Source organism: Sebastes umbrosus, chromosome 11, assembly GCF_015220745.1.
Source record: "Sebastes umbrosus isolate fSebUmb1 chromosome 11, fSebUmb1.pri, whole genome shotgun sequence".
In the NCBI taxonomy this organism is placed as follows: Eukaryota; Metazoa; Chordata; class Actinopteri; order Perciformes; family Sebastidae; genus Sebastes; species Sebastes umbrosus.
In genome coordinates, this window is record NC_051279.1 from 20,180,797 (window position 1) to 20,208,755 (window position 27,959).

At 40.3% G+C, this 27,959-nt stretch overlaps 3 protein-coding genes across 5 annotated transcripts; all 3 read left to right on the plus strand.

Annotated features, from left to right (window-relative positions):
- Positions 1-3,346: 3,346 nt before the first annotated feature.
- Positions 3,347-10,214, plus strand: im:7147486 (zinc finger protein Xfin). Of its 2 annotated transcripts, none has more exons than XM_037785748.1 (2): positions 3,347-3,659; positions 6,783-10,214. In XM_037785748.1, the coding sequence occupies exon 2, from the start codon at positions 6,836-6,838 to the stop codon at positions 9,833-9,835; it is 3,000 nt and encodes a 999-aa protein (XP_037641676.1). In that variant the 5' UTR covers positions 3,347-3,659; positions 6,783-6,835; the 3' UTR covers positions 9,836-10,214. The 2 variants fall into 2 exon arrangements, with proteins under 2 accessions (XP_037641676.1, XP_037641677.1); XM_037785749.1 differs by having other exon boundaries at positions 3,347-3,645.
- Positions 10,215-12,589: 2,375 nt separating this feature from the next.
- LOC119497561 lies at positions 12,590-17,566 on the plus strand. Of its 2 annotated transcripts, none has more exons than XM_037785782.1 (2): positions 12,590-12,875; positions 15,482-17,566. In XM_037785782.1, exon 2 carries the CDS (start codon positions 15,532-15,534, stop codon positions 17,059-17,061), a length of 1,530 nt encoding a protein of 509 aa, XP_037641710.1. In that variant the 5' UTR covers positions 12,590-12,875; positions 15,482-15,531; the 3' UTR covers positions 17,062-17,566. The 2 variants fall into 2 exon arrangements, with proteins under 2 accessions (XP_037641710.1, XP_037641709.1); XM_037785781.1 differs by having other exon boundaries at positions 12,593-12,875; positions 15,477-17,566.
- Positions 17,567-19,895: 2,329 nt separating this feature from the next.
- Positions 19,896-27,903, plus strand: si:dkeyp-84f3.9 (zinc finger protein 629). The gene is made up of 3 exons (XM_037785740.1): positions 19,896-20,494; positions 22,855-22,977; positions 23,266-27,903. The coding sequence occupies exons 2-3, from the start codon at positions 22,864-22,866 to the stop codon at positions 26,608-26,610; spliced, it is 3,459 nt and encodes a 1,152-aa protein (XP_037641668.1). The 5' UTR covers positions 19,896-20,494; positions 22,855-22,863; the 3' UTR covers positions 26,611-27,903.
- Positions 27,904-27,959: the final 56 nt, after the last annotated feature.

A 27,959-nucleotide genomic window follows, 5' to 3' on the forward strand; every position in this document is an offset into this window, starting at 1 on the left:
AATACAAAATATATATTATTCATATATTTGACTTAAGGCCATAGCATAATGAGATGAAGGACTGATAGTGAAGAAAAACACAGCTTCAGCACTGGCTCAGCCCCACAGAGCTTGTCATAGCAGGTTAGTTTCAGGCCATTAGTTGTCATGGTAACAGATACAGTAATCCTGTTTTTTGAGAGTCCTTTTCTCGGACCAGAAAATGTAGGAGCTCCTGACTTTGCAGGAGAAAGGGTTTGGTTAATTGGCTTTTTTATTTATTTCTGGAGTACCCCTCATAGATGCTGCATAACCATAGGATTATGAAAGAGGATGCTTTGGTCACCATATCATATACTTTTACTTGTAACCTTGGCCCAGAAGGATATTGTGAATCAGTCCCAGTGATGTGGGCCCCACTAATGGATTTTACAAAGACGTTTGCAGTTGATTTGAGTAAGACAAGGGAAATCACATCAAAGACGAGAGTTGTTTTCAGTTCCAGTGACTCTCTCAACCAATCCATTATTGCCTGCCACTGATGCACTGGACTTGATCAGGAGAGAGGACCTGAGAGCAGCCCTTGTAAGGAAACAGAGAAAGTGTCACTCCACTCAGTGAACAGTTACCGAATATGAATGTTATGAATATTAATATCACACCATCAAGTGTCTAACTCTGAAAAGACCTGGAAGCAATATGGTCCTTAACGTTAAACCTCTTAATACCTGCCCCAGAGGAGCTGCATGAGATGTGGGAGTAGTCTGGGAAAGTAAAGAATATGAATCTCCATATCCTGAAAATGTAGATATACAGTTCATGCTCAGCCTGGTTGAGGTGCTGGGAGTCCTGTTGCTAATATCAGAGCACAAATTCTTGGGAAAGTGGCTCAGCCTTCATCAAATTAAACAAAACAAGTTCTGTGAACTACAAGATCCACATTTCAGAGAGAGAGAGCAGCCAGCAGCTGCAGTCTTATTTCATCCCAGTAGCACTCACTTTAATCAAGCGGTTGAGGAAGTCAGTGAGGCAATGTTAAATTATGTGCCCGGTTTGCAGAATAGGAAGCAGCTTGATCTGTATCAGTATCACATTTTTACAGTTAGAAACCCACTGTTCCCCATGCTGAAGAGCTGTAGCTGGGGACAATGTGGTTACTGGATGTGACTGGACTGTATCTTATATTAGTGAAGCAGACCATAATCTTGTTTCCCTCGGGGTATAGTAGCCTACCATGAGAAATGCCTGGCCATTCAGGGTGCAAGTGCTTTCTGGCCATTATCCATTGGTGACTGATCAAACACAAGCCTTGAGACTGCATATAGAAACTGCAGTAGTTCCCTCTCTCCATGGTCAACCTTACAGTTGACATGCTAAAATATTTCCTCTATTAATATGTGGAGCTGCACCATAAAAGCTCAAGTCCTCAGTGCAGAACCTTTCTGCATAATATGTTCTACCTGTCTGTGTCTGACTGCACCGCCTTTTAAACTGATACATGAAGCTCATGCTATACAGGCAAGTAGCAATTATGAACTACACAGCACATCCCAACCACTTCACAGCTCTCTAATAAGCCAGAAGAGGGCTTTTAGCCACAGGGCTTCAGGGACAAATGTAATGTTAAAGTCATTCAGTCATGTTTCTTTTTCCAGTCCTGGCGGGAGCAGTTGTACAATATCTCTTCTTATATATGTTTCATACTTTCAATTTGTCAAATTAACATTTTAGGACACTGTGGTGGCATCAAACATTTTTTATGGAGTGGTCTGCTGGGGCAGCAGCATCTCGGCTGCGGAGAGGAAGAGACTCGACAGAGTGATCAGGAATCCTCGACACAGTGGAGGTGGTGGGAGAGAGGAGGATGATGGCTAAGCTGTCATCCATGATGGAGAATGACTCCCACCCCATGCAGGACACCATCTCAGCACTGGAGAGCTCCTTCAGCGGCAGGCTGCTCCACCCGAAGAGTGTGAAGGAGCGCTATCGCAGGTCCTTCCTTCCTGCAGCTGTCAGACTCCACAACCAGCACTGCTCCCAGTAGACCACTTACACTTACACACCAAATACTGACAATAACTGCACTACACTGTATAATGACTGTGCAATATCATTATCATTATTACTACTCATGCTGTGCAATATTTTCAGGTGGAATTTCATTTCATTCTCACTGTGCAATATCATTTTCCACTTGTGCAATTTTGTTAATAGTCTGTTTATTGTCAATACTGTATATACTGCTCCTATTTTTATACTTCCTTCTATTTAAATGGTTCATATTTTGTTACACTTTGTTTAGCTCTTTTTTTTTTTACTGTGTTAGCTGATGCATCTTGTTTTTTGCACTATCCCCTTTGCTGCTGTACACTGCAAATTTCCCCACTGCAAGACTAATAAAGGAATATCTTATCTTATCTTATTAGTGTTAGATTTATATTAATTATCTTCAGGTGTGCCTGAACCTTTAAAGACAATAATGCATTAAATATTATAAGGGCGTTGAAAAAAAAAGAAAAGGTAATTGACTGAGTTCTGCAGTTGGACCCTCTTAGCACCAGGTGCACACTGGAAAAAAATAATTTGATGCATTTTATGTTAGACATCTGGTTAAAATTGTGATAATGCACAAAAAAAATAGATTGCTGATTGTGTAATGCTCAATACAATTTCTGCATTATTTACTGCAATTTGTTTACATCATTCATATAAAATTAAATTTAAAAACCAGAATGTAATATGGCACTTAAATGCACAAAATGGGTTTAGTTTCAACAGATATTATTGTATGCAATTTCAGCAATAAAAATATTGTATATTATAATTGTTTGTTTGTTTGCTTTTCTTCTTTGAGGTATTTATTTATTTTCTATCTTTTATTTTCTTTGTTTTCTTTGTTAGATATGTGAAATACATGAAATGTCATGTCTCTCTTTCTTTGAAATTCTGACTAAACATTTCATTGTATAATTTAATTATTAATATTGTTAGTCTGTCTGTATGCATATATATGTATATATGTTTATATGTAAAATTCAATAAAAATATTGTTTAAAAATAAAAATATATATATATATATTATGAGGGGGGTTGAAAAAAAAAGGTAATTGACTGAGGTCTACAGTTGGACCCTCTTAGCACACTGGAAAAAATAATGCATTTTATGTTAGACATCTGGTTAAAATTGTGATAATGCAAACAAAAATTGCTGATTGTGTAATGCTCAATAAAAATGTCTGCATTATTTCCTGCAGTTTGTTTAATTCAGACACAGAGCGCCTCACATGACCTGCAATTTCAACTGTCCACTGTAGCGCCAAACCTTTGCGCAGCAGCCATTGCGCACCGCCCGCATCTTGCCCATCTGGCACCGCACCGCACCGCACCGCACCGCTTCTCCGAGAGGCGCTTGAGTGAAACGCGCATGCGCAGTGTTAGACCTCCTGTGTGTCTTTCCTTTTCCGCGCCTGCTGCAGCTGCAGCTCCGGGCTCGGCTCGGTGCTCTTCCTCTCCTGGCACAGCATCACATTTGTTCTCCATAGAGCAGAGCCGAGCTGAGCTGAGCTGAGCCGCGTCTCTCTCTGCATGGACACATCTGCTGGAGCCGCCAATATATCTTCTCCAGTCTCACATTGAGGAATAACGCTGCTGCAGCTCCTGAGGCTGGTGAGTACGTGAAGGTAACACACGGTGTGTGATTGTGTGCAGAAGCTGCTCCATAGTAGGTCATGGTAGCTGGATTGTTAGCGGTAGTTATTGCTTTTCTCCGGCCTTCCTTCTCCGGTAACGTGGCCGACCACCTCCCCCTTGGTTAGCTTTCACTAGCAACCCAACAAGACCTTGGGTGTTATGCATGGAAGCGTCAGATACCAAGGTAGCAGATGAATAGTGCTCATGTGAGAAGATCCTCATAATAGAGCTTGTAATAACGATACTATGTGTGTGTGTTATTGGTGAAACAACATCCCATTCGTTTGCAATGTAGTCACTCTGCAGTAGCAAGCTATTGTAGCTTGAGATCCTCAATATCCTGGTGTTATTATTATTATTATATTATTATTATTATTTCTTGGCATAGGGTTCCTTCAGTGTGTGGTGTTGCGTTCAGGTACACTTAATGTTTGGTGGCTTGTGGTGTATAGTTAGATAATGCAAGCCGCAAATAAGGCTCTCATTCCCGTGCATGACAGCTTAAAATGTTTAGATTTACATGTTTATGTTTATGCTGTGATATTTTTTTTTTTTAACTAAATCAAACGTTTATAATTTTGAATATGTGTGTGTTGAATAGAAAAGAGAGAGGGGTTCAAACATGCCCCAAAAGGACACCTTCAAGAGGAGCAAAACTTAACCAGCATTATTATAATTATAAATTGTGATTATAACGTTATATTATTATTATTATTATTATTATTATTAGTGATGTCAATCGATTTAAATATTTAATCCTGATTAATCGTAAATGAATCACACATTTATCTGTTTCAAAATGTACCTTAAAGGGAGATTTATCAAGTATTTAATGTTCTTATCAACATGGGAGTGGATCAAATATGCTTGCTTAATGCAAATAAATGTATATATTTATTTTTTGACATCGATTAATGACACAAATTAATGACAAATATTGGCCAGAAATCCTCACAGGTACTGTATTAAGCGTAAAATAATATGCTCAAATCATAACATGGCAAACTGCAGCCCAACAGGCAACAACAGCTGTCAGTGTGCTGACTTGACTATGACTTGCCCTAAACTGCATGTGGTTATCATAAAGTGGGCATGTCTGTAAAGGGGAGACTCGTGGGTACCCATAGAACCCATTTTCATTCACATATCTTGAGGTCAGAGGTCAAGGGACCCCTTTGAAAATGGCCATGACAGTTTTTCCTCGACAAAATTTTGGAGCGTCATTTAGCCCCCTTCATGACAAACTAGTATGACATTGTTGGTACCAATTCCTTATGTTTTCTAGTTTCATATGATACCAGTATCTTCACTCTAGCTTTAAAACTGAGCCCACTACAACCTCTGGAAGATCGATTGCGTTAATGCTTTAAAGAAATTAGTGGCGTTAGAAGAAATTTGCGTTAATGTGATGTGAAGATTTTTTTGCTAAGTTGCTAACTTGGCAAAAAAATCTTCAAAATGATCAATAATTACAATTCAGGTGTAAACCTTTTTAATGCAGTAACAAATTGGTCAAAACTTAAACAGGAATTCAAATTCAGTATATCATGTATATAGTATACATATAGAACTGTTGCAAGAATTTAATAGATTGGCCCCACTGTCACGATTACCGATCCAGCTGTTTGAGTCAGTATCAGCCCAATATCCGATCCGGTATCGGTGCATCCCTAGTCATCATCCAAGTGGAATTAAAGAAAACACCCATTTTACACCTGATACTCCATAAAGACAATGCACTGGCAGTAAACATCATTGCATCACACAAAGAAAAGACCACCAAATACAAAGATAACTATCAAAATATATAAATAAAAATATTAATATCACAAAAATGCATTATTAAATTAAAATAAAATACAAATCAAGTACTGCCCACTTTATTTAACCGGATATACAAATTGATGTGTCGTTACATGGACATAGGAAGGCTAGTCTCACATGTCTCGCTAATTGGTTTCGATCAACAACACAGCTCATCATGGTTTGGCCCTGCTCGGAGGCAAGATCACTGTATCGCAGCCAGGTCTGCATGATTTTTTTCCCTGCTGTGAGGATAAAGTGGAAATGCACCTGGTCCTGGGGAGGCTAAAGCATGCTACACAAAGCCAGTGGAAATGATGCGTAAATCTGCAGCTGTGGGATGTGATCCCATTTCTGCAGAAAGACCAGATGGATTTGCTGGCCACGGGCAGGCGGGGCTGCATCTCTTCATGTTGCAATCCAGGGCATCTCTCAGGTGCTCTGTGGAGTTGGATGCTGGGATAAAATGTCGGCCAAGGCAGCACCACTAAGCATGGCCGTTTCTTAAAATTTGCAGCCCTAGGCATTGTTCCAACTGAACCATGTTTGCTAAAACCCCACCTAACAATGTTTTGTAGGATTGGCAAATTGGAATACCTCATTACACAAACTATATTGCTCGTCATATATTTGAATACAAATTTTTTTTTTGTAAAGAACACAAAATAACTCTAGTTTTCTCATGCTTACATTCCTTTTGTTTTCCAACAATTGAGACCATGTTTAAAAAAGTAACTGCTTTTAACAGTGAAATGAATGAGAATTGTTTTGGTGTATACAGTAGGGCTGAAATGATTCTTTGAGTAATTCCAGTAATTTGATTACTAAAAATCGACGCAAATTCTTTGTATCGAAGCTTTGAAATTATTTTTTTAAATATATTGTTTGCATTTCAGAAAATATTTTATTTAAAAAACAGAATGTAATATGGCACTTGAATGCACAAAATGGGTTTAGTTTCAACAGAAATTATTGTATGGATTATTATATAGATTTTTCTAATGAAACCAATTAGTTGTTCATTTTAAGAGACCCGTCTTAATTTCTCTTTTGTAAATTTACAATTGCTCTTTAATAATAAGAGAGAAAAAGTATTTATTTTCCGCTTACCCGATTGATCGATGGAATCGTTTGTAGAATACTCAAAGATAATCGATAGCTGCAGTCCTAGTATACAGGTATGCCAGTGGAATGCGTAGAAAGTTTTAAGGTTGAAAAATGTATTTTTTGGAAACAATGTTAAAATTGTGATTGTGTGTCCATTTTCACTTGGTGACATCATGTTTGTTTATGTTGTGTGTGATTTACAGGACACTTCCTTGCGTGACCACAACACCTGGATTGCCTGGTACGTTTGGCTGCCATGATGCTCGGGTTACAAGGAAGCACTTCATCCCCCAAAGTGTATCGTTGTGTGGCGTGTTCAGCTACCTTCACTGGATTGGCCTCCTTGCTAGTACATCAGGCAACCCATGCTAGTGCACTCTCCAAGGTTCCTGCCCCTGCACAGCCTAACTTCAGCCCACCTTTCACACTGTTTGCAACTATGGACTCATCCGGCGAGCACCCCAGTCCACCAACACTCTTGCCTGAGTCACCTTCTTTATATATTTGTGATTGCGGAGAGGAGTTTCAGGACTTCAATCTTATGCTGGAGCATAAGCGCTCACATGACTCTCAACCACAGCCACTGCAAGATAGTAATAGCGTTCTCTCTAGTGGAGCAGGGTGCGATGACGTCTTTCCCACCCAGCGTGTATCATTCATTCCAATTGTGACTCAGCCAGGCTTGGTCCTTAGTTGCCCCTCTACCTCAAGGTTGCCAGCTGTCGAACTACCCACATTAACAGACCATAAAGCAGATGTAAGCCTGAAGGATGGCATTGCCATAGTAACCACTCCTCAAGGCCAGTGTACACCCCCTCAAAATGACAGTGAGAAACAACTTGAGAACATAACAGCCACAGCAGAGCACATACCAGATACTGTAGAGGACATTTGTTTGCAGGACCAAACAAATTCTGTTCTCAGCAGCGAAAAGGGTAAAAGTTTGCCAGGAAATAACTCCCTAATGAAGCTGTTGGCATCAGCATACATGAAGCAATTTCGACATCCTCTGTCTCCGAATCAAAACAGTGAAGTGAAAACAGTTACCCCCAAACAAGAAGTCGTCCCGGTTGATATAACACCAGTAGCAAAAACTGAGGTGCCCCCGACCAGCGATCTCTCGATAGCAGAGTTAAGGCGGCTGCTTGCAAAACCTGGTATAAAGACAAAAGCTCCATCCATCAGCAAAGTCCTTGAGTCCAGTAAGAAGAAGGTTGTGTCTCTGACTAAGACTTTCTCACCTGTTGTGGTTCTTGAAACTCGTCAAAAGCTCATTGGTCATGGCAGTAATGGCACATTTGGGAGATATCAATGTGGCCGCTGTCGAAGGGTCTTTCCAAACTTGGACAAGCTGACAGAGCATCATTTCTTGCACAAAAAAGAGAGGATTAAATGTTGTCGTCGCTGCAAACAGCTGATCATTGGGCGGCTGCCTTTACCTGACAATCACGTATGCCCTCAGTTAGGAAACAAGAGCATGCAGCCATCAAGCTCTTTTAAAAATAAGATACCATTTGGCCAAAAAATATTGCCATTCCATAGTCTAAACAATTCAAAAAAAGTTTTCTTTTGTCCATTGTGCAAGCACAGCTACGCACGGAGGTGGAACCTCAAAATGCACAAGTGCCAGGGCCCAGGCTCAGCCCCCTCTCCGCAGGCCAATCCCTCCATTCAGAGAATGCCAGTACTGAGATCAAACAGTGAAGCCAAAACGGATGCAGATGTTAAAGCTGGATCTCTACTCAACAAGAGTGTTGCCGTGGGCACCGAAGTTACTGGTCGCATCAAGGTCGAGGTGACCTCTCAAAATTCAGAGCAGCAGTTGGCCTGGACTCCTCCAGCAAAAAGCTTCTCACCATTCTACCCCAAATCTCCCGTGATGGAGGAGCACGAGAACGCCTCTCTGTGTGTGACTTCGCACCAGCAAGGAGATGAAAACACTAGCTGGGATTCAGCCACAGTTGATAATGAAGACAGTGATGAAGGGGAGTGGACAATGCCCTTGGATGATGAAATGGAGGTGCTTGACTCTACAAAAGATGCAGGTAACGACAGAGAGGTGAAGAAGTCCGCAGGAACGGCGCCCCCTAGCCTGCGCTATTTTGTCAGTGATGGTGTAAAACGTTACCCTTGTACCAGGTGTCAGAAAACCTACAGTCGCCCATCTACTTTGAGGCGCCATCTACGGCTGTGTGGATTTAGGCCGCGTGTAACTGGGCCTGTAGCACAGAGTGGTGGTCAGGGTGCCACTCTTCTAACTGCCAACAATACGAAACCAATGTTTGATTGTTTTGTCTGTGGGAAGACCTTTAACCGCAAAGATAACATGATGGTTCACAGAAGGAAATGTCAGATGCAACGAACAATTGCAGATGGTGGACAGGTGGATAGTAGCGGGACTGCGCAGCAGAGTATGTCGGGCACTGCAACAGACTGTCAAACCGAGGAGGATGATGGAGGCAACTGGGGCATCATGTCGCTGCCCTCGGTGCTTCCCCGGAGGGTGACGTGCGAATGCGGGGTCGGATTTACATCTCCAAGGCTTCTCCTGGAGCATCTGCAGAAGCATGCACGAGAATCCTACACATGTCCGACTTGTGGAGAGACTGTTAATTCCTGGGCAGACTACGAAGTTCACCTGCAGATCCACATGCATCCTCGTCACCAGCTGCTGAAGGGAATACAGCCATCACAACCTCTATTGCTTAGATTTCAGCAACAGCCGCCTCAGCTGCAGCCATCTCAGCCAGTGCATCAGCCTCAACCGAAGCAGCATCGCACAGAGCCGGTTCAAAATACAACAAAGAAGCAGCAGCGGATTGTATGCTCGCGATGTTGCAACACTTTCTCCACTCGCTGTTCCCTTCGTAGGCACCTATCCTGGAATCGATGCAAGGGTGTACGGGCCACAAATCCCGCAAACCCGCCCAAGACGTATCACTGTTCCAACTGCAACTCTGACTTCCCGAACACAATCAGTTTGATGTTTCACCAGAGGAGCGGGGCTTGCAAGCCCGCCGTCAAGCCTGTGCGTTGCCCTGCTTGCCTTCGCTGGTTTGGCACCATGGACGGTTTGCAGAAACACCTGCTGACTCACAAAACAGACAAAACTCAGAAACAGTCTGACTTATATCGCTGTGACGTCTGCCAGGGCACATACCCGAACCTGAAATCACTCAAAAACCACCGCAGGAGGATTCATCGCATCATGGCTGGAGACACCAAGCCAAAAACACAAGAGCAGCTGACTTCTTAATGACACTTTCTGAAAAAAATGGCTAACAGGGGAGCGGTGCATTTAAGAACAGACCACATTTTAGCATAGTTCGTTCTTTCCATATGTGCCAATTGTATTTTACTTATGTTTGTTTTTTTGACACTGTACAGCCACATGAGTTTTTTTGTTGTTTTTTTTAAAGCAACTCTGAGAGTGTTATAGTAGCTCGCCACTGTAAAAAAAGAAGCTTTGGTATACTGTACAATTTGTTTTATCCAGTTAATCCCTTATATTGCATAGTCTCATTAGCCTGTAAGTGTTTCTGAGTATTTGATAATCAAACTTTTATGACAGAGTTTGTGATGTAGCTCGTTGTTGTTCCTGGTGTTAATAAACATACCAGTATGTGAAACAAGTATGTTACATCATTTTGTGTGATTATGGGACCTATATCCAAGCCAGGAATAACTCTTTTTACAGCTGTCTGGGGGTTTATGTAATGGCTTTTCACAATTATCCAGATAACCAACAATCCTGCTTTGTGAGACAGGCATTCTCATTTAATATAAATATCTAATCCACAAGAAAATAGTATACTTAATATGAAAGAACTTGTTAGACACAAATCCAAGCTGAAAGAGCCAGGGAGGCAAATACAGTATGTACATGTTTTTGCTACTACACAATGACATATTTTGATTATCGGGCCTTTATTACTATATTAATGCACAATAACTGTAGGTATGTTTGTCTTTCCATTAGATGGATCATCAGGGAGACCAGATATAAAGTGATGAATAATTAATTTGCTATGTTCACAAGATTTCAGTTCACAGTTGCTTTAATTTAGAAGTACTTCTTCACAATAAGATCATGGTGTGCATTTTAGAGTTAATTATATACATTTGCCTCCAGATTATGTATGCAAACTAATCAATGAAATATAGTGTCACTGTCGAGGTTGGATTATCAACAGCCCCGGGGCCTCAAAAAGCTCCACTTTTTTTTCAGCTTGTCTATGAATATATGAGTATGTACAATTTAAAGCATAGAATCAGCTGACATGTTAAGGGCCTTAAGGTGGCTCATAGTTTATTACCTGATCTTGAGCCCCTGTTTTAAACACCATCTTTGTCAAATTTTTAATTTTAATATTATTTAATCTCATTTTGTATTTGTACTTAAATCAAATTACCACTCTTGTCAGTATTCCAGCATAGAAAACTGTACTTATTGCACAGAGTTTATTAGGAACAGGGGGCTTTACCACAGCTCTTAGCAGGTTAATCTAGCCATGGTCTTCATAAAAAGTAAGCTTTACAAGCAAAATACTGATTACATTAGTCCTGGAGTGATAACTAGCTTATAAAATGTCTTCCCACAAGTGTTGATTCAACTGAATGGTCATTTATTTTCCATCTTAACAGAGGCCTGATAATTGTATTCTTTATAAATCAGATTTAAAGGAAACCGAAAGCAAAAAAAAAGGTAAGAAATGATTTTTTTCCAAACTTGTGGTTTGTCAAGTCAGTTTATTTAATAACAACCCGAAGTCCCTTACACAGTAAAAAGGAAAAAGTGCAGTGTATTAACTAAATTCCTAAAGATTATATCACAATTTATATGTAACACTTTTATATAATCTCCGCCCATGCCTCTAAATACACAGATAGTTTACTAGTTTTATACTTGTAAGTGCAGGCTACTACTTCAATACTTCTTGGGACTAAATAGGCCCACTTTTTAATTTATAAAAGTATACTTTAAGTGTAAGTATTGTACTGATAGTTTACTAGTTTTATTTGTAGCCCACTTTTTAGTTAATGAAAGTGCACTTTAAAGTATACTCTCCGTAAACTACTAGTTAAATAGTTTTTATACTGCAAGTATACTTGTATATACATGCAGCCCACTTTATAGTTTATGAAAGTGCTCTTTAAAATATATACAGTAAACTACTTGTTAAATAGGGTTTATACTACAATATATACTTTTAGAAGTATATATATATATACTTCTATAAGTATATATATACTTTTATAATTATAATTATATATATATACACATTTATAAGTATGTATATATACACATTTATAAGTATGTATATATACACATTTATAAGTATATACATACACATTTATAAGTATATACATACACATTTATAAGTATATATATACACTTTTATAAGTGTATATATACACTTTTATAAGTATATCTATACACTTTTATAAGTGTATAGATATACTTATTCAAGTATATCTATATACTTTTTATACTTAATTATATACATATATACTTTTATACTATAAGTATAGTATAAGCCAAGTATACTTTTCTTAAGTATATCTGATAAATACATAAGTACATAAAGTATACTAATAGCACACTTGAAAAAAATGGTTAATTCAAGTGTGTAATATGTGTATTATATATATACACACATATATATATACTTAAGAAAAGTATATATATATGTATATGTATATATATGTGTGTATATATACACACATATATATACATATACATATATATATACACATATATATACATATATATATACATACATACATACATATATGTATGTATGTATGTATATATATATATATGTGTATATATATATATATATATGTGTATATATACATATACATGAATATATATACACATATATATATGTATATATATATAAAAGGTCAAGAATGGACTGCCAGGCTCAAGGTAATGTTATTTATGTGTCTCTTGTGTAATAAAGACTAAGTCCCCCAGTACAGTAGATCTACCTGCAGTAATACCATCAAAGGTGAATCATGACCTCCAGCCGACAGGTGTCACTATGACGACGCAGAACGCGGAAGTCTCTCTGCAGAAGCGCGCCATGCGTAGAAGAAGAGTCGGGTCTTTCCTCTTGTTTGTCGGTGAGGCTAACGGGCTAGCTGCCTCTAGACTATCCTCTAAAACACCGGCTAGTCAGCCCCATACCGACTGTCTCAACCAAACGACCACCGAGCAGCTTGTTTAGTGTTTGCTTCAAGGATATATAACCAGACTAGTAACTAAGCAACCGCTTTCTTTCCATGTGAAGGTAAGTGTCCACTAGCTAGGTGAGGCTAACGTTAGCATGCTCTGAGGTGTGTAACGTTATTTCACCACCCGTGATGTAGAAATAATCTGGTTGAGAGGTTATCTGCTCGTCTCATGGATGTGTACTCTCCTTTCAAAGACGAGGAAATGTTTAAAATGAAGCTTTAACCGACAGTCTTCTCTCCTTTAGCTTAACGTTAGCATGCAGCTGATGCAGATGCAGTGTAAACGGCTTATAGTGATGATGAAGGTGATCAACCGCTTATATGTGGATCAACATGCTTGGTGGACCATGATGCTGAGAGATAAAGCCAACCAAGGAGGGTAACAGTGGAGATGACACGGCGCCATATCGCGTCATATCATCGAGGTGCTGCTACACATGCGCAGTAGAAACCTGGTCTGCACGTGTCCACTAGGTGGCGCACTATCATAGCACATGGGGGGTGTGATTGGGAGTAGGGATGTCACGGTACCAGAAATCTAGTAGTCGATACCAATACCAGTGAATTTACACGATTCTCGATACCAATTCGATACCACGGTAAAAAAACAAAACAATAAATGCCATGTAATTCAACACGCACTCCTTTTATTAAAACATTACAAAGAACAGAGGCATGTAGCCTTTAAGTAATAAATGAAAAGAAACGTCTATTAACATTGCAAAACAGAACAGTGGCATGTAGCCTTCAAGTATTTAAAACAAACAATATTGTCTGGATGTCTGTCTTTGAGGTGCTTTGCTAAATTGGAAGTATTTCCTCCTTTGGAAAGAAAAGTACGACGGCACCGTTACTGCACCGCAGACTGTTTTTTGCGAATCTATTATTACTCGTTGTAAATCCGCCTCGAACGCAAACTACTTCCATACCCGACTCTTGCTATTTGTTTTCTCAACGAGTTGAGGCGGAGGTAGCGCTGCAGCAGCTGCCATCTTTCACGTCTTGTGTTGTTGTTTTTTTCCGTGCTGTTGTGGCGTTCTTCTTCTTCCTTCGTTTCACGGTAGATGAGAACACTTGTAAGCGTATAATGCCTCCATTAGATCCGGAAGAATCGCATCTCCAGTACCTCCGCTCCGGTACCAAATGACCATTACAGGCATCGTTCGGTACTGAAGAAAACGAGTACCGTCACATTTTAAGAGTTTTGGTACCGAGTTGGTATCAATGAGAACTGTCCATTGTTCCACACTTAACGTTTTGACTGTTTTGAGTACAACATCCTTAGAGTGCACTGCATTTTGCCATACTTCATAGTGTGAATACATGTATGCGTTCAAAATAGTTTAAGTACGCAAATTGAGACAGGGCACGTGTCCCAGCCGGCATTCAATAGCCGTGACGCCAATGCGGAAGTGCCAAAAACTGCAGTTCCTCAAATGACCACTTGAGGCTCCAAAAGCATGTCAATCCCAATAGACCCCATCTTAAAAAGCCCAATTTTACAGCATAGATAAACATGTTTACAGCCGGGTACCAAAACGGTTTTGGCCTGTATAGCTATCCCTGTTCATGACAACTGTACAGAGGTGAAATTTTATATAACTCACCCGTTTAAATTATATTAAGGCTTAAAGTTAGACATAATGAGGGCGTGGCCGCTTTGAGTGACAGGTGGGTGCCATACCAGGTGACGAGCTGCTAGTTGTCTCCTCTGTGGTGTCACCCAGGCACGCCTCAGCTACACTGACGTTCCACCTCTTTGCCTATTTTTGGATTAACTGTGAGTTAGGCTGTGTCATCGCTGGCAAGATGGCGACAGCCGGAGCCACCCACTTTGAGCTTCACAACGGCTCTTCAAAAACCTAATAGGTGAAGTCACGGAGACTACATCCATATTTTATGCAGTCTAAACTTGGGACAGAATCATTCCTATACAATGCTGTTTAAATAACACTAAAATAAATAAATAAATAACAATATCACTTATTGTAGAAAGTATTCCACTTACAGTGTTCATTTTGGGTCTTTTTATACATGACAATATATGTAAAAACATTTAAAACTATAGTAATTCTTTCTGTTTTTTTACTTTCATGATGCTTTGTCTGGCAATAACTAGAGATGTGACAGTGAGGAAATTTTCCCAGCGATTAATAAACTTATGACAACATTGGTGTTACCGATTACACCGGACATTTTACAAGAAAAGATGTCGGTCAATATGTGTAGCGCGCTTACTTTGATCTTTAACGTCGGATGGTTGTGTGTCTGGCCACTCCGGTCGAGCTTTCGCTGTGGGAGCGCGGGTTTCCACCCGGCGCTGCTCTGCCGCGCACACCAGCTGTGACCGCTACGTCCTCCTCATGGCGATTACCTCATTAACATTATGGTTCTCCTTATAGCATTGGGTTTAAATCTGAAATATTGCCAAATAGGCGCTTTTGCTTTTCGCTTCGACATCAAATCCTCCGCCATCGTCTTGTCTGTCAGCTCTCTCTCGTCCCGTGTGTGGGACAGACATGATCACTATAAGAGGTTTCCACTGTATAGTATGATCACTCACCATTAAATAATGATATATAACTGAACTGAATATTTGGCCATTTTAGTTGTATTCTGTTTATGATTGCATTAACTCCAACACCTGTCTCCAACAGCGAAGGTGCTCCAGAGGGCTCCACATAAACAGCGAACACATCCATACCCAGCCTGATGATGCAGGGAGGAAGGCAAAATGTCCTGGAGGACGGCTTAGGCAGAGGCTTGCTGAACGCCGGACGGTTTTGCTTCAGCTGTGAGCAGATATTTGCAAATCGAAAATGCCTGGAGGAACACTATTGCACTGCTGCAAGTCACATCTGCTCATGTGGAACCGAGTTTGTTGAATACAAAGACATGCTGGAACACAGCACTACACATGAACCAGGACACCAAGTGCTTGATCATGAAACAATAAAGAAGCGCAGAATTGAGAAGCGCATAGAAGAGGAACAGCAGCTGAAAAGAATACACGCCGGCGAGGTTGTCTGGAAGGCGCCTAGATTGGGCAGTGCGCCATCAATGTCTTTGCCAGCGAAGCCTTTGATGCAGTCACCCTTTACATCAGCTCGCATGCCACAAGTTCCCATGCAGTCTGCGCAGATTTCCCAAGTGCCTCAGTTGCACCGCTCACCGTCACAAGTACCTTTGCTCCCAAAGCCCCGTGAGAAAGACATGCAGAATATTTTTGCGGGTGTAGGTGCACCCACAGTGGATCTTTGGACAGTTTACCAGCCTGTCGTGTTGTTGCGAACGATGCGCACATTTAAGAAGACAAAGCCTTACACATGTTCTAAATGTGGGCAGTGTTTTATGACGGCGGCCACTCTCATCGCCCACCACAGCTTACATGTCACTGATAAAGTTGCTGGCTGTATAGGATGTGGGCTGCTGCTCTCCAGCAAGAAGATGGTGCCTCGCTACCATGTTTGTAAGGGACCCAACACCCTAACTAGCAAATTCAGAATCATCACTGCGAGACCGCTGAATATGAAGTTGCCAAATGAAGTTATGGCAGCGCGGAGTCCAAGTGTTCATGGGTCTTGGCCCACTTCCCAGAATCCCAGTGCAGCCACTAAAGGCAGTCGGGCACCTCTTATGATTTCCTCCCTGCAGTTGCAAAACCAGAAAATGAGTACATACAATAAAAGCAATCGGGGGCTTCATGTCTCGCCATCCCTGCAGGTGAGGAGTCCAACTCTCAGTGCGTTCAGTAAAAGCACTCAAGGGCGTCCTGTCACTCCCTCTGCGCTGTTGAAGACGCCCACACAATCTGCATCAGGTGTATCGAGCAAACCAGTGCAGGCATCCTCCGCATCGAACGGGTACGCATGCCGAGTCTGTTATCTTCCTTTTGAATCTGCTCAGCTGCTACAGAGGCACAAGTGTGCCAAAGCACAGGAGTTCATGGCGACGCACGTGCAAGGCGGCAAACGGCATTTCAAGCTGAAGAGGGTGACACCGGCGATGAGCCCGTATCCTGCTCAGATGAATGGTGAGAGAAAACTTGGGGTTCCAACTTCTGGCAACATGAAGATAAACCAAGTCATGGCTATCGGTCTGGACAAAGGGCAAGAGGCGGCTCCCGTGAATGGGAAAACAGGAGCGAGTATGGACGATGATTGTTACATAGTTGAAAGCCGACCAGACAAACCCGCTGAGATGATTTACCAAGTAACCTCATCGGTCCCTATTAAGACTTGACAAAGCCAGAGAGGCACATCCAATTTGCATGTCACATTTTATGTTAATTATGGACCAACTGCATAAAGTCAGTGCTGTTCGAACAGCATCTACTTGAAAAGGTTCATTGTACAGGAACACAGCGCTTTCTGGCTTTCTCCAAACTATTAAACATAAAGTAGGGTAGGATGACTAGTGACGGCAAACATGCATCTTAATTAAGCTGGATTTCTTTTGTCAGTACTGTAAAAAGTCCAATATCGGTGCCCCATGCGATTGTTGTAGAAAATGTAAATCAATCAAGTTACCTTTCAAAATGTATGTGCATGGTTTACCCATGTTCGGCGGGATAACCAGGCACTTTCCTAGTTTTTGTTGTTGTTTTTTTAAAATACGTTTAGTATGATCTGATATAATGTGTTGTGAGGCTGTTGAGATTGACCACAATACCTTATCTGTTCTTATCAGCTTTGTCAGACTTTAACTATACAGTATATGTTGTATTAAACTATATTTTCAAACTCACTGTATGTATGTGTTCATGGCATAAAAGCATGTTATATTATCAACGAGGTTATTGACATGATGAACAGCAGTACAAATACTTCAATTGATAGCAGTGTGATATGTAATACTTTAACAGTTTACTGTGCAGTACAGCACAGTGTTTTGTTTTTGCAGTTCGACAAATAACTTATTTAAGCTGACATTCCTCTACAATACTAGGCTTGTTTTTTTTTTCCTTTATCTATTGATTTGGTGCCTCATTTCTTAATTTTTCTTACATCTTTATTCAGTTTATGGTGCCTGAAAAGTACAGCGAGTGGAAGTAAGAAACAAAAGTGTCAGTAAAATAAGTGATAATATTGAATCCTAAAATGATGACATAAAGTAGAATTAAAAATTAAATAGACAAGTAAAGATTTGGCAACAATGCCATTGTGTCCTTTAAAATATATTATAGTATTGGTATGTTGTGGAGTATTTGATTAACCAACTTTTTTGTTTTTACAGTTCCACAAATAACTATTATTTAAACTGACATCCCTCCACAATGCTAGGTCTGCTTATGTAGACCTTATATTTTGGGGGAGTAACTTTATTGATCCCGAGGGAAATTGAAGTTTCCAGCATCACAGTTCCATAGGGCAAAACATGTTAATAAAAGGCAGTAAAAAAGTTAGTAGTACAAAGTACAAAAAAATATACCAGATATAAAAATACAAGGAGATGAAGGAAACTGTTAAAACTGAATATAGTGCAGGGTAACAGCTGTGATACAGGACTATTAAAAAAGTGAGTATAGTGCAGAAGAGACTGTTAAAAGTGAGTATAGTGCATTATTATCTGTCCTGCAGAGTTTATTCTCAGTTTCTGATAGTGGAAGTCTCCTTTTTCCTCAGTGATGTAGTGGGTCTATTGTCTATCTTGGAGCACTAATAATCTCCAGCAGAGGGGGCTATTGTCTTTATACATCCATGGAGCCATCTGATCTCAAAGCAAAAACAAGACCCTGTTGTGTCCATTAATGATGAGGTAAATATTCCTAAACGTGGATGCGGCGTTCAAGTGCTGTTTGTGTGCTTGTAATCTCAAAAACGTCTGCTAAACATGTGAAGACCAAGCAGCACCTTTTTATGTGTGGTACTAAACTTGGAGAAGAGTCGAGCATATTACTGGTAGTTTGTCTGACCAACAAATTAATAATAATGGTGGTGTACATCACTTTTCCAGCTTCCAAGCTTCATGTCCCTTGAACGTGTATCACCAAAGGCAAGGCAGCTTTATTTGTATAGCACATTTCAGCAACAGGGCAATTCAAAGTGCTTTACATAAACATTCAAGAACATTGCGACAAAGTGCAAAAGAACATTAAGACATAATTAAAACAGTTATCAAAACATTAAAGATTAGAAAATCAAATATATAGGATAGAAGCTAAAATAGAATATATCACACAAGATTAAAGCTCTAGTGCAGTATAAGATCATTATCTGGTTTAATAAAAGGCAGCAGCAGCAAACAGGACAGTTTTAAGCTTTGATTGAAAAGAACTAAGAGTTGGAACAAAAAAAGAAATGCATAAATAAATAAATAATAATAAGACTGCACTCTTCCATAGTAGCTCTAGGGGTCATCGTCATATATGTTCAGTTCTTCATAAGCTCTGAGGAGAGACTTTCCATGTTGTGCTTTACATAAACATTCAAGAACATTGTGAAAAAGTGCAGAAGAACATTAAGACATAATTAAAACAGTTATAAAAACATTAAATATTAGAAAATAAAAACAAGCTAAAAATAAAAGCTAGGATAGAAGGTGAAATAGAATATAACACACACGAGTAAAAGTTCTAGTGCAGTATAAGATCATTATCTGGTTTAATAAAAGGCAGCAGCAGCAAACAGGAAAGTTTGAAGCTTTGATTTAGAAGAACTCAGAGTTGGAGTTGGTCCTGCAGGTTTCTGGGAGCTTGTTCCAGATATTTGGTGCATAAAAACTGAGCTTCTGCATGTTTAGTTCTGACTCTGGGGGACACTAAGCAGTCCTGATCCAGATGACCTGAGAGGTCTGGATGGTTCACAACATAGCAGAAGATCAGAAATGTATTTTGGCCCCTAAACCATTTAGTGCTTTGTAAACCAGCAGGAGTATTTAGAAATCAAAAGAGAAAACCTTACCCCATACAGAACGCATTTAACTTTTAATTTAACGAAGATTTTAACTAACAATTTAATGCAGTGCTTTATTGAATTACTGGATATTACAGAATTTATTAATTAAATTAATTAATTAATTTACTCTGTAGCAGGCTATGGCCTTGGGTCCCACTCACAATTCTAGTTGACTGTAGTCAAGTTTTTCCACAAATACATCTCTTATTATAGTAGGATATTGTATAAAACAACATCATAACACTGATTAAAAAAAAATGATTGATGATTATTTAAAAAAAAACTTGCATACACCATAAAATGATCTTGTAAAAGGGTGCAGATGAAAACATTAAAAGTTGTTTGATATTTTAGCTACTTTATATACAGCCCTGTTGCATTTTTCCAGCTGATCCAAGAGGATTTTTAAATATCTTTTGCATAAAAACTGAACATCTTTAGTGTCGTGTTTTACCACTCACTTACTTCTGAACTCAACTCATAATTGCCAAATTTCCCACACCGCCTGAAAGCATCCACTCTGCTTTGTGCGTGGATACCCGAGTGGCTCACTGCTGCTGCTGCTGCTGCTGCTAACAGCTCTGGAAAGAAGAGAAAAGCCAGCTCCACATTAACATTATCAGCTCCCAGACTTGTGCACGATTGTTAAAACAAGTGCCAACCAGCCACGTTACCGACAGAGCATTACATATGTTATCTTTGCAGCTATCCAGTGCTATCTAGTTGAGCAGCGGTCAGTGAATGGCTACGCAGAGACCAGGCTTCGCTCTCCCACGCAGGCAAGCACTTTGTGTTTACTAACCTTACCGCCCAGCACATTTTGGTTATTGAGAAATATCCGTACAGGAGCGTTATTAGCTGTAAATAAAGTGTTGAAGGTTAGGTTTGTATGGCCTCTAATGGTGGAGAACCTGAGCTAGCTGGTGGCCTACTGGAAGATGACGCCTACATTGTTGTATGCTGGTGTTGATGATGATGATGATAATAGCTGGATGCTGAAGATGACTTTTGTGTTTAAAATGCATAAGTGACCCCAGCTGGGACACACCGTTGTGTCTCAGTGGGTTTCTGTGTGTGAGCATTAGTAATCATTCATTAAAAAGCCATTTTAATGCTCAATGCATCAGAAAAGACTCCCATCTCCATCTCCATCAGATGAAATGTGTCTGCAGGGGAGATGAAAGGTGGGCTGACATTAGCAGCAGCCACTGTCTGTCTGTCTAGACTGCTAGTGTTGTGATTTTGTTTGCATTACCCGTTACATTCATGCATCTTTGCAAACTTTGCAACACCATACTCTTGAGTGTTGGTATGAATCCCAGGTTCAGAAGTGGTACACTAGTTTTTGAGTCTATGTAACAGAGATGGAAAATGTATTTGCATGCTTTATTTGAGTAAAATAAGCAGTGTTGCAATGCAAAAACTACAAACTAAACTCATGCATGAGGATTTTTACTAAAGTAAAAATACAATACATTATCAGCAAAATGTTCCAGAAGTTAAAATATTGATTATTGTTGTTGATGATGTCTGGTAGCTGGATGCTGAAGATGACTTTATGTGTTTTAAAATACATAAGTGACCCAAGCTGGGACACACCATTGTGTCTCTTTCTGTGTGTGAGCATTAATAACGTTAATCATTAATTAAAAAGCCATTTTAATGCTCAATGCACCAGAAAAGACTCCCATTTCCATCTCCATCTCCATCAGATGAAATGTGTCTGCAGGGGAGATGACATTTGCAAGCAACCATTGTCTGTCTAGACTGCTAGTGGAGTGATTTTGTTTGCATTACCCATCTGTTACATTCATGCATCTTTTGCAAACTTTGCAACACCAGGTTCAGAAGTTATACACTAGCTTTTAAGTTTATGTAAGGTGTGATTTGGTATGAACAGAGATGGGAAAATGTGTTTGCATGCTTTATTTGAGTAAAATAAGCAGTATTGCAATGCGAAACTACAAACTAAACTCATGCATGAGGATTTTTACTAAAGTAAAAATACAATACATTATAAATATATATGAAATATTGATGCATTTTCTATATAAAAACTTTTAAACCTGAGGGATTATTTAAGGACTATCTTTCTGTTCCTTTTTTTGGTAATGTTTTTGAATATGTAGTGTATATTGCATTTTGACTATTTAAGTGTGAAGTGAATCATTGTGTCATGTTTATGTTGGTCCTATGGCATCTAAATGATGGAGGCAGTTCCTAAAGGCTGGAAATAAAACGTTATTATACAGTTTTATTCTATTTTGATATATATATATATATTTGTCAAGATATGTAATTTTCTAATTTGCATTCCTTTTCTATTAGCATGTGGTCTTGTACACCGGACTGTTTAGCTTTTAAGTCAATGTAACGTGTGATTTGGTATGAACAGAGATGGGAAAATGTATTTGCATGCTTTATTTGAGTAAAATAAGCAGTATTGCAATGCAAAAAATACAAACTAAACTCATACATGAGGATTTTTTACTAAAGTAAAAATACAATACATACAATACATTATCAGCAAAAATGTTCCAGAAGTTAAAGTATTGATTATGCAGAATTGCCTTGTCCTTGCCCACTTTGCTATTTTACTTAAATATATTTTAACTGTTGTTTTTTTTATCATATTATTGGATTATTATAATTTCTGGTGCCTTAATGTGAAAGCATCATTTTAATGCTATAGCTGCTGGTGAAAGAGCTCCTTTTATATCATTAATAAGCAGATAATTCTGTAATGATATGTCATAATCCATAAAATGTCCATGTGTTTTTTAATAGAGCTGTCAATCGATTAAAATATTTAATCACGATTAATCGCATGATTGTCCATAGTTAATCGTGATTAATCGCAATTTAATCACACGTTTTTTTATCTGTTCAAAATTTAACTTAAAGGGAGATTTGTCAAGTATTTAATACTCTTATCAATATGGGAGGGAGTGGGCAAATAAGTTATAGCCACTGGCATGCAGTGTACGCGCAACTGTAAGAGATGCACATTTGTGATTTTTCAGGCCAGCAATTATAATAATAGGTCAGGTCTGTTATAGGTATTGTGACGTGATTGCTGTAGGAATACATGTTGCTGTTTTTATGAGTTACAGCCTCCTTGTCACCGTTTAATCCACAGACTCTTGACATGGGGAGTAAAATGTCCTTCAGCAGAGGAAGCAGTGACCAAAATACCGTCTCTGAGTTGACTTCTGTGGCATCACATCCTCGCTCCATTCATGCCCCTTCGGACTGCAAGCAGGTATTTTATTGAGAGAGACAAATAGACATGTATATTACATTATACAGCACAATTTCTGGAGTAACCCTAATTTGCATTCCTATTCTATTAGCATGTGGTCTTGTACACCTGACTGTTTAGGATTTAACTGCATACATATAGACTTTAACACCATAGAACAAATTATAAGGCATTAATATTGATATCCGTTTTTTGCACGTCTTTATTTCTATACTATTTTAGGAGACTTGCGCAACAACACCATCACTACATTTGTGACAAATGCAGTTCTTTTTTTTTCTCCCACAGATACCTGACGACAAGAGATGCAGTGTGGAAGACCTGGACTCCAGGTGGGGAGAGGAAATGAAAGCAACAGAACTGACCCAACCTGCACCTGAATCCCACTCATCGGGGGGGCACGTGGAGTCTGATGGCCGTGTTAACTCTGAAACAGCAGGTGGAACACATTGTCAACACAGCGAGCACACGCCGTCACAGGTAGGGATGGAAGCAACGTCTCAAATGACACCTGCGAGCGTGTGCAGCTCTACAACCGACAGCCGCGGGCAGCCTGTGGAGGGCCGCAGGAAACGCGGCCGCCCACGTAAATCAAAACCGCTGTCGACAAAAGACAAAAAAGATCCAGACTCGGCTGGTTTTGATGCAGTTCAGCATAAGGAGATCAGCACGACGATACCTTTGCCAAGAGACGGTCCGTTAGTACAAGTACAAGATGGTGTCCCTGTGCTGCCAAAAAGGAAAAGAGGAAGACCAAAAAAATCAGAAATGGTAGCTTATAAAGCTATAGTTGCTAAGGTTGCTTCTCCCAGAACTCCTGCTAATGTTAGCGGTCTTGCAGGGAGACTGAGGAGTAGAACTGAACAACACACTTCGACACAGGACGGACAGCCTGAATCTGATAGCAAGCTGGACCCCAAGCCGACTGAAGTGACTCCTACAGAAAGTAGTAATACATTGAGCTTCCAAGGTTTTAAAAGAAGAAGAAGAAGAGCTAAAGTGGCTGATCAGCAAGTTCCAGCTAAAGTGTTCAGACTGGATGTTTCCCAGGAGGCCTCGTCGCTGTTGAGCAACGACACAGGCTGCGGGGAGACAGATAAGAAGGTGGAACTAAACTCTGACAAACAAGAGACTGGTACAGATGGAAGGAGCTGTCAAATCTACCCGTTAGAAGAGCCGCAGACAGAACTAAAGGAAAGTGCATTACCACTAAGAAAACTGAGTTCCCAGCCTGAAGTTATTCCTTCAGAGGGTTTAAACGTGGTAAACCCTACTCAGAGTGACGACCCTAAAATAAAACAGTCGGCCGACATGAATGGCAGCGAGGAGTCGCAATTGAAAAGCAGTCTCGAATTCCCCCAGAAGAATACAGAGCTCTTTTGCACGGACGTCGTAACCTCCTCTGAACAACCACCTAAACCTGTTGGAGTCCCCTGTGCTGTGAAAGCTGAGAATATTGAGTTAGAGCTGAATGAATTAAATCCTGTGTCAAAGTCAAATAGTCCCAAATCTTTACGATGCAACGCCAACACCACATTTAAAACTGAGGGTCCAAACAGCACTTTCAGGCGCAAAAGAGGCGGCAAGAGAAGGAGGAGAAGAACTACCGTTTTGTTACAGAGAGAGCAGCTTGTAGAGGGCCACAAAGGCAGCGACGACACTCAACAAAGCACAGACTGTGGTGACGAGGACATGGAGGCTAACGCAAATGTCAGCTACACTAAAAAAGGGGGGAAAACTGTGGTGAAATGTGGCTACTGTGGTCAAACATTTAAATTCCTCTCTCAGTTCGTCATCCATCAACGCATTCACACGGGCGAGCGTCCTTTCAAATGCACCGAGTGCGGCAAAGGTTTTAGCAAAAATTCAAACTTAAATCTCCATCTCAAGACCCACAAAAAGAGCAACATATATCAAAAATGTCCATTTTGCAAGATCAAATTCTCTTGCTCGGAGTATGCCTCTCATATGAAGACCCATGCAATCGTGTCGGACCAGGACTCTGAGAGCAACCAATCTGAAAAACGCAACAGAGGGAACGAGCATGAAAGCAGTCAGGGACTTCACAGACCCGTTTCCCAAGAAAAGAGAGAGAAAAAAGTGTGCCAGTACTGTGGTAAAACGTTCCCGTTTCAGTCCGCCCTCATAAGACACGTGCGTGTCCACACGGGAGAGAAGCCTTATAAATGTGATATATGTGGCAAAGCTTTCGGTCAGGCCTATTTCTTGCGCGTTCACGAGCTCACGCACTGGTCCGTGAAGCGTTACAACTGCACTCGCTGCGAAAAATCATTCACTCATTATAGCAATGCAAAAAATCACACTTGCAGACCTTCGCCAAACAGCGACAATTTACAACCGAACAGACGCGTTAGGCCTTCGCTGACGTACACGTGCCACATCTGCAAGAATGTTTTTGACCATCTGCAGGAGTTCAACAGCCACATGAGAGCCCACACCGGCGCCGAGCTATATCGCTGCTTGTATTGTGACAAGCTGTTTGGCGTGCTGTCTGAATATAGCGCCCATCGCGGTCAGTGCAGAGGAGAGAGAAACGCCTCCAGCTCTGTGATAAAAGGTGAAAAGACAGTGTCATTAATACAGTACACAGTGCCTGCACTCAGGTGTTCGTCGGGACCCAATCCAGCTTCTCCTCTCGCAGGTGAAAATTGGGAAACACAGAAAAAAACGTCTCAGACCGGCCCCAAGAATCGATTCGCTAACTCAAAGAAACCGTTCCAGTCGACAGTCATACCGGATCACCATCTCTCACACCTCGTGTCAAAGTTAAACAAACTAGACAACCGCTCGGACCCCAGGAAATATTTATGTCCGAGCTGCGGGCGACTGTTCAGACACATGGGCAGGCTCCGAGCCCACATGCTCACCCACGCGCCGGGGCAAAGTTACACCTGTGCCTGTTGCGGCAAGACTCTAGAAAGCTGGAATAAACTGTGGCATCATCAGAGAGTCCATCGACAGAGACGCGGACGCTTCACTTGTCCTCAGTGCGGGCAAGGTTTCCGGTTTGTGGAGCGGTACAGAAAACACATGAGCGAGCACCCGGAGCTCCAGTGGATTCAGGTCCGGCCCAAGAAAGTGTTTCTGCCTTATCAATGTGAGCAGTGCGGGTGTAGATTTAAGACTCTCGATTTGCTGTTCAGTCACCAGCTTTGCCATTCCTCCGATATTGACTTATTCATAGACGACCATACTGCACAGTCTAACAAGAAAATGTTTAGCCCTCCCACGAACAACCACATAGCCACTCTACGTCCAGATCCTGAGGAAAACCACTCTCCTCTGGGCGCCTTATCCGAATGTCCAGACCCAGTAATTCAAGAGTTGCCCGTGATTTCCTTCGTCCAAAGTAATGGTCTCGATTTGGGTCAGCATCCCAGCAGCACACATTTGATTCAAGATATAGAAACCAGTCGTGACAGAATAGATGTTAATGCACTTAGAAAACCCATTACTCCTTTGAGAACTGTGAAAAGACACGTGAGCGGAAATGCCAGCGTGTCACATGAGGCGTCTGCAGACGGTGTTAAGTGTGCCGTGTGTGGTGACGCATATCCTGCCATTTCAGACCTTTATCAACATTATTTGCAGCATGCAAGAGGCCAGGTGTAATAACCTAAACGGAGATACTTTCATCATCATGTTTAACACATGTGGGGATCCTGTAGTCCTAGATTAGAACACGTAGAAACATCAGTTACACACCTGGTAAAGGTACGGGAAATTAAACGCATTGAAAAAATTGTTTACAATCATGTATTCAACCTGTCATGCCTGACAGTTTACAGATTCTGAAATATACACTCTGAATGTACAAAATAATAGGGACACTTTCTGTTTTCATGTAGGCAACTTCAGCTAGAAGCCACTAGACTTTCTTTAGTTTCTGTGATTACATTTCTGTCCATCAAAAAGAACAGAAGAGATGCAGGTAGAGAGAACATGTCAGAGAGATGCCCCCAATAATAATGTACAAAATATTTTGTACATTCAGCGCATTAATGCCGAGCCAGAAGCAGCCCTGGGATAATATAATCTCAACAAAATAAGCACTTGAAAACAGAAATTGGACTGTTTGTAAATGGCTGATTATGGAAAATAAGTTTTAAATTAAAACAAATATTGATTTAAAAGTGAAATAACCACTGAGCCCTCATTTATCCTCGTTGCCCTGCCACCTCCTGGCGTCTTTTTTCTAGTACCCTGCACTGATCAGAAGGGTGGACGTCACACTGAGTTATGAACTCCGTATTGCTGTGAAAATTTTGTTTGGCAGACCTGACCAAGAACTTATTTAATCCTTACTTTATAACACATCATGTAGCTGTATAGTTTTACAAATCTTGAACACGTCATCTTGATGAGTGGATTCACTTTATGACTACTGTGAATTAATTTCAAACGTGCATTTCAAATCACGCATCGGCTTTTTCTTGACTTCTACAAAGGAAACTGTTCCTCATAATGTTTCAGACAAACTGACGTGTACTGACTTCAAATTTGTTTTGCTCTGGACTCCAACAAGGACACGTATCAATCAGCATTTCGTATTTACATTGAAAGTGAACTTTACTCTCGCACATGTTTGTCAAAGACTTTGCTCTCTCGTGGACTTGTAATATAATGGCTGAAATCAAGTGATGCTAAATTTTCTAGAAAATGCACTAAACAAACGCACATTCCACACCTGAAATACCAACAGGGGTGTTGTTGAACATCCTTTCTTTTCTTTTTTTTACTGCCTTTGAAAAACTACATTTCTGTGCTTCAATACCAGGCTTGAATTGTGTTGGAATCATGAAAAAACATTTCAAAAGATGTTTCCCAGATGGACACCCTGCTCTGTTGTATATGGTTTTATGCTATAGTTTGTCTTAAAACCAATAAAGGTCATTTTTGTATTGATATGTGATCATGTCTGTCATTTTTAGCTCAGTAACACCCATACTCCTCTTATAAGA